Below are 7,457 nucleotides of genomic sequence, written 5' to 3' on the forward strand. Positions count from 1 at the left end.
TTGAGCTTCCATTGCTATTTGCACTGATTTCTTGCAGTAAACTATCTGCTTCATTCAGCAGAGTACTCTGCAGTCAAAGACCTACTAGTAACAAAAATGTGTCACAATCTTAGTAGAAGTAATTCTATTTGAGATAATGGAGAGGCATCTACTATGCACAGCAAACTGGACAACTTACTGTTGTCTGTAAAACTACAGAAAACTCAACAAGGTCGTTTATGGAGTCTGCACCGTAAAATGCGTTGGTTCTCCAGTGGTGGTCCACTCGGCACACATCGATGAGACCCCTCCAGAAATTCTTATCTCACTGATGCTGCTGTTGGTGTCACTGTGCTCTAATGTGCCCCTTTCAGAGAAGAAGCCAAGACGGGCCCAACTCTTGCCACTTACAGTTCTACACACACAACTGATTAAACTCAGTAATCAGTCTCTAGCTCTCTCTCATCTACATATACTAGGCTAAGTGAAAGCTGGCCCATTGTTGGTAATCTCTGATGCAGTCTCTAGTAAATTATATAGCCACAGTCAGGGGCAAATTTATTACAGGACGAAAAGTCCTATTGCCAGGGAAACTCTTTTCCGCGCTTTACCCTAAAGGTTACCATCGGAGACAGCACCTCTGCTTTCCCATGTCTTTGTGAAGTCTTGTACAACCTCAATATTTGTTCTGTTACCGCTATCTCAGGGTGGTGATCATCATCTATATAGCACCACTAATTATGCAGCGCTGTACAGAGAACTCACTCACATCAGTCCCTGCCCTTTTGGAGCTTACGGTCTAAATTCCCTATTATACTCAGAGACAAAGAGAGAGTGACTAGGGTTCATTTGATAACAATCAATTAACCTACCAGTATGTTTTTGAAGTGTGAGAGGAAACCGGAGCACCCAGAGGAAACTCACACAACCACGGGAAGAACATACAAACTGCACACAGATAAGGCCATTGTCGGGAATTAAACTCATGACCCCAGTGTTGTGAAGCAGAAGTGCTAAACACTGAGCCACAGTGCTGCCCCAGCACATATTACATTTTAATGATGACTGATGAAATCATTGCACCTCCTATTTGCCAGCTACATTTTTCTTCGATACTCCATCTAGCGGACACTTAATATTAAGGGACCCCCTCCTAATTACCAGTCGCCCATCTCCAGCTCTCTGTCCATCAGCTAACCAGTTATTGTCGGTCCCCTACTGAGACTCCTGGAGCCTTTACATTGCTGACCCGAAGTTCAGGGGTCATTCAGAGCTTTGATTGAGCGTTAATTGGTTCTTATTGATCTCAGAAGTGATGTACATCATCCTGGAGAAAATTCCAGAATTTGAAGACAAATACAGTCATCACCTCTGCCCAACATTTGGATTTGAGCATTGGGATCTGAAAATTATGGCCACACACCTTAGTGGGAATGTTACAGACACTTGTGCACTAAAGGTAACGGTTTCTTAAATAGGCTCCATTGACTTATTGTATTAAGTTCAATACACCGACAAAATTGTTCTAAGACTGAGTTCTTCGTTTTTAATAAAAATTATATAAAAATGTTATGATTTCTAACACTGCACATATTCTGCATCGTGTGGGGTTTAGTTGTTAGGTGCAAAGATGGCCCCATGTTTGTTATGATGGTTCTGAGTATAACCGTACAAGTAGTCACTAGTATAACTGTACGGCTAGAGCATATTATGCATTTCTATGGGTGATGTCATTGATTAATTTCACAATGTGGCAATCATGAAACTAACACTATAATTGTTTTTGTAATTGATTAGTAACACAGGGAAATTCCTTCAGCAATTTACAAACCAGAAACTAAATGCAGACGTATACACAGGACTCGCCTATTCCCCAGTACACGCCCTCACACCTATATACTATATAATTCTGTACACTTAGTAGCATCAGAAGAACACACTGGATATATCACAGGTATGTACTGCATGCAGCTTTAAATCAGACAGGTATGTACTGCATGCAGCTTTATATAACAAAGGTATGTACTGCATGCAGCTTTATATCAGACAGGTATGTACTGCATGCAGCTTTATATCAGACAGGTATGTACTGCACGCAGCTTTATATAACAAAGGTATGTACTGCATGCAGCTTTATATCAGACAGGTATGTACTGCATGCATCATTATATCAGACAGGAATGTACTGCATGCAGCATTATATCACACAGGTATGTACTGCATGTAGCATTATATAAGACAGGTATGTACTGCATGCAGCATTATATCAGACAGGTATGTACTGCATGCAGCATTATATCACACAGGTATGTACTGCATGCAGCATTATATCACACAGGTATGTACTGCATGCAGCATTACTCGCTTCATTAATTTCATATAGAAACAAATATTATGAAAATTATTTAAGATAAGTTTTTAATGGTCTATGATAATGAATAGCAAATATATTCCATCAATAATGCATGAATGCTCTAGATGTTTATATTTACACAAGGGTTTTTATTTAAAAACAAATTGTACTTTACTGCAAACATTTTTATTTCTACACATGCACACAAGTTTATTATATATGATTTATATAACAATGACTTCTGATTCCTTTACTTCCCAGTTTCCTATTTGTTCATAATTTTCTGGATATTCTCTCCATTGCCTTCTAAAAGTATCTGTCTGCTTCCTTAATTAAATATAATTCAAATACCTTGGTTTTACTGTTTGTTTTATAGCCTTGTGCTGTTTTCAGTTACATGTTTTACGCTATGTCTAATGCTTCTTTGCATTTGGAAATCTGACAAGCGTGTATCTATATACTATGGTGTTGTGTCTCCCTCTACTGGTCACTTTGTGGAAGCTCTGTGTCGTTATGATGTCTGGGTGATGTCTTCATTATATAAATACATTTTACAGTTTCTCAAACACTAACTCTCGCAATCTCTCACTCCCTATGCAGTAGCGGATTAAGCAAATCTTTTAAACATGGCAACGACATCAATGCACCAACTGATGACTATTGGTGAGTTCATATGTGTGACAATACCTTTTATTTATGTGGTCTAGAAGGGGACATCTCAAATAGGGAGAGATTTACAGCAGGTGCCTTATTTTCACCTAATGTATATAGTATCCATATCTGATATATATATATATATATATATATATATATATATATATATATATATATATAATGTATATACTATTTAGCATTGGCCATAGTAGAATTGATGATTTCGACTTTTCTTTTCTTCTTTACTCTATACTGCTCCCTGCTGTCAGCAACCAGGCACTGCATGTCAGTTATCATACTGTCATTATTTGTCTCTGGAAACTTTATGCCAACTGGCTACATTTTAACAGGGGACATCAATTTCTTACTTGATAATTAATTTGTACATCAGTGTATATCTTGCAAGGAAAGGATATTTATGTTTTTACTTGTACCAATGTAATGTTGGAAGTATATCTTTTGTTGGAAGAATTCTAATTTTTTTCTAATTTACTGTATTGTATGTGTTGTAATAAATTTGATTACATATTCATGTATTGGGAATGTGGTATATATTTTTATTTTTGGCCTTCTCTTCTCTATCCTCTCACTGTCTGCACCCCCTCTATTTTCTTTTTTGTTAAAGCTATTTGTGGCTTTGCATTCCCATGTGGGTGACTGCAGAGTGTGAAGCGTATTAAAGGATGCCTAATGTTCAGGGCCCGATCAAGGATACCAGCCGCCCTAGGCTATTACCGCCGCAGCGCCCCCCCCCCAATATAAGCGTATAGGAATACTCCTGAATATGTATATTCAGGAGAATTCGCCAGCATTCAAAATTAGACAGTACATTCTCTGTTCCCTGTTCTTGCAGCTTTGTTGTCTTCTAGCTGCTTCTGGAAAGTCTGGGTCCTGTTTTGAAAATATGCAGCAATTGTATTATGATGCTAAATGTCAACAAATCCTGAATGATTAGGCTCCAAAACACAACAGTCCATTGTGGCCAGATAAAACTACCCCATAGCACAGGGATATGTAGGCAATAAAATATATGAAAATTGTTGTCAAAGAGCTATAATCAAATATAAACCTCTATCAGCCCCATCTGACTAATATTTAGCATTCTAATGACCCTAGAACCACAGAGACCATCCTCATAATCGCCACATAATACAAAGATTATGTCCCCCCAAAGCTGCTCTAGTTTTTTAAATAGTCCTCTTAACCATTTCATCAGCCCCGATCAGCCCCTTTAGCACTATCTGCCCCCATTAGCATTGTTATCTGCCCCACTAGCCTTTTCACCTGCTCCCTTAGCACTATCTGCCCCCATTAGCCTCATCACCTGCCCCCTTAGCATTGTTATCTGCCCCATTAGCCTCTTCACCTGCCCCCTTAGCATTGTTATCTGCCCCATTAGCCTCTTCACCTGCCCCTTTAGCACTATCTGCCCCATTAGCCTCTTCATCTGCCCCTTTAGCACTATCTTCCCCATTAGCCTCTTCACCTGCCCCCTTAGCATTGTTATCTGCCCCCATTAGCCTCTTCACCTGCCCCTTTAGCACTATCTGCCCCCATTAGCCTCTTCACCTGCCCCCTTAGCAATGTTATCTGCCCCATTAGCCTCTTCATCTGCCCCCTTAGCATTGTTATCTGCCCCATTAGCCTCTTCATCTGCCGCCTTAGCATTGTTATCTGCCCCCATTGTTCTATTCACCTGCCCCTTTAGCATTGTTATCTGCCCCATTAGCCTCTTCATCTGCCCCCTTAGCATTGTTATCTGCCCCCATTAGTTTCTTCACCTGCACCCTTAGCATTGTTATCTGCCCCCATTAGCCTCTTCATCTGCCCCCTTAGCATTATCTTCCCCCATTAGTCTCTTCACCTGCCCCCTTAGCATTATCTGCCCCCATTAGCCTCTTCATCTGCCCCCTTAGCATTATCTGCCCCCATTAGTCTCTTCATCTGCCCCCTTAGCATTGTTATCTGCCCCATTAGCCTCTTCACCTGCCCCCTTTAGCATTGTTACCAGCCCCTCCGCCCCCAGACATAAGGACTTACCTGTTCTTCCTGCACAGCAGTCTTCTCTCCAGCGCTATACATGACAGGCAGTCTGGCAGCGATCGCTGCTAGCTGCCTGTCAGGACGGCCACGGGCGCTTCTTACTGTGGTCACGTGAGATGCGGAAGTCCTGATCTCACGTGACCACAGTAAGAAGCTCCCGCGGCCGTCCTGACAGGCATCTAGCAGCGATCACTGCCAGACTGCATGTCATGTAGTAGTGACAGTCGGGCTGCCCCCTTTACACCAGGGGCGATCCCGATGATGCAGGCCCGGCGCTTACTAAATTAAAAAAATAAAAGGCAGTGAAAAAAAAATGAATCTCCGTGACGCTGGGCGCCCCAGGCTGCAGCCTGGTCAGCCTATTGGCTGATCAGGCCCTGCTAATGTTACACAAAAGACCCTGAATGTTATGTTTGCTGTAGATCACTTTTAATTTCATAAATGTTGGTGATGGTGGTGGGACTTCATTTTAAATCAGTTATCATAATTAACAGCTTGTACATTGTCCTCATTCTGTAACCAAATATCTTATTTCTGTTTTGCAGGTGTAACCTTCCTGCTATTAAATGCACTAACAGCTAATTCAAAAAGTAAGGAATGTGCACTATAATGCTACTTTAGATTCCTTTTAAGTCATTGCAATAGCATAACACATGTTAAAATAGTGTATATTCCTTGAGACTCTAAATCTATATAGTTTTTATTTTTCTATTTCTAATTGACTCAATTAAATATTATGGAATATATCTATAAAAATAGTTTTGTTAGATTACTTTGCCTAGTTTCTTTGATGGCGCTTGTAAATATGCTTTCTTAGTTTTCCAATCAGAAAAGATGTCATTGTTTCTATTCTATTGACCAAAATCCCTCTCTCTTCTCTGAGCGGTCCTGTTAATCTTACTGAGTATGGTTATTTTCTCACAATTACAATAGCTTGAGGGAGTGATCTCTTGACAGAATATTTGCAAATTCGATTGTAATTGGGGAAATGGACAGGTCGTGAAATGTTCAAAAATGTAACAGAGAACATGCAAAGAGAAAGCAGATACAGCCTACTAATTTACTGAGAGATAACATAAAACTATGTCTATCATAAACAGTAAATTCCTCCATACTAGACACAATTAACCAAAGTACATTTTACATCTACAGTCCCTTTAAGTATGAGGGGATATATATCATCTTGGAATGTTATGGTGGTCAAATTTAATTTTTGGTCTACAATGCCTTTTATTAACTACTGCCATAATGCTATTTTATTTTTACAGCCACACCTACTAAGTGTGGAGAGAACAAAGAATTTAAAGAGTGTGGAAGTGCCTGTCCTACAAACTGTAGCCAATGGGATGCACCTCCTGCCTGTACCAAGCAGTGTGTCCGAGGCTGTTTCTGCACGGAGGACTACCTACCGAATGACTCAGGACACTGTGTGCTGAAGAAGCTGTGCGAGTCTTGTAAAGGTAAAGGGAACACAACGTACACAGGCTGTGGATCCAGTTGTCCCATGACATGCAGCAAGTTACGTGATACCGAAGAAAGAGCTTGCATAACAGTATGCGTAAAAGGCTGTTTCTGTAAGCCAGGATACGTGTTTCTGGATGGGAAAGAGTCCTGTGTGCTTCCTGAGGATTGCCCACACAAGAATTCAGGGCAATAAAGAATCGTGAAAAACTGAGTCTGTGGCCTGTATTTTTTTTTCTAATCTCTGTATTCTACTAACAGTTTTTCTTACCAACTGACCATATAACTCAATAATCATATTGGTTAGGACTCAGAACCATTACAATCCAGTGTTAGAGAGTATTTACCTATCTCCCAATATTCCAAAATTACACTACAATTGCCTGCACCACCAAACCTCCCAGACCAAGAAACATTCCAGCCAACAAATCCTCATCTCTTAATTTGGTGATGTGTGTGACCTGGGGGCAATAGAACCGAGTACTGGTCTAAAATGAATTCCCAATGAGGTTGTTCAGAGATCAGTCTACATGAAGTGTAGGGAATTTTTTTTTAATGAAGCCTATCTATTAATCACAATCAATCATGACATTCAGCGCTAATTGGTACTCATGAATAAAAAGAGCATATTCAATATCTGTGATAACACATATTCATAAGTGTCCATAAAACACAGTCTCAAATGATGTGGATAACAAAAGGAGCGGTTGCTCCACTACATAAGTAGTTGATTCAAAATGGTAAGCACCTCACCATCATCTTCGTGAATATTCAATAGATTGGGTTCCTACCAGATGAATGAGTAACACAGGCATTCAGAAAAAGTTGGAGACTCTTCCCAAGTTGCAGACTTTCGGAAATAAAATTCAGATCCTTCACTTCACATGCAGCATGGATCATATAATTGAAAGAAAATAGACAAAATCTAGCTTGATATTGTCTTATACTCCAAATTTATTAAAATTCA

General features: G+C 39.9%; 1 protein-coding gene across 1 annotated transcript; it reads left to right on the plus strand.

Annotated features, from left to right (window-relative positions):
• The first annotated feature begins 1,860 nt into the window (after nucleotides 1-1,860).
• On the plus strand, nucleotides 1,861-6,704 carry LOC142107843 (cysteine-rich venom protein 1-like). The gene is made up of 4 exons (XM_075191477.1): nucleotides 1,861-1,932; nucleotides 2,930-2,995; nucleotides 5,575-5,619; nucleotides 6,298-6,704. The coding sequence occupies exons 2-4, from the start codon at nucleotides 2,959-2,961 to the stop codon at nucleotides 6,684-6,686; spliced, it is 471 nt and encodes a 156-aa protein (XP_075047578.1). The 5' UTR covers nucleotides 1,861-1,932; nucleotides 2,930-2,958; the 3' UTR covers nucleotides 6,687-6,704.
• Nucleotides 6,705-7,457: the final 753 nt, after the last annotated feature.

Source organism: Mixophyes fleayi, chromosome 11, assembly GCF_038048845.1.
Source record: "Mixophyes fleayi isolate aMixFle1 chromosome 11, aMixFle1.hap1, whole genome shotgun sequence".
In the NCBI taxonomy this organism is placed as follows: domain Eukaryota; kingdom Metazoa; phylum Chordata; class Amphibia; order Anura; family Limnodynastidae; genus Mixophyes; species Mixophyes fleayi.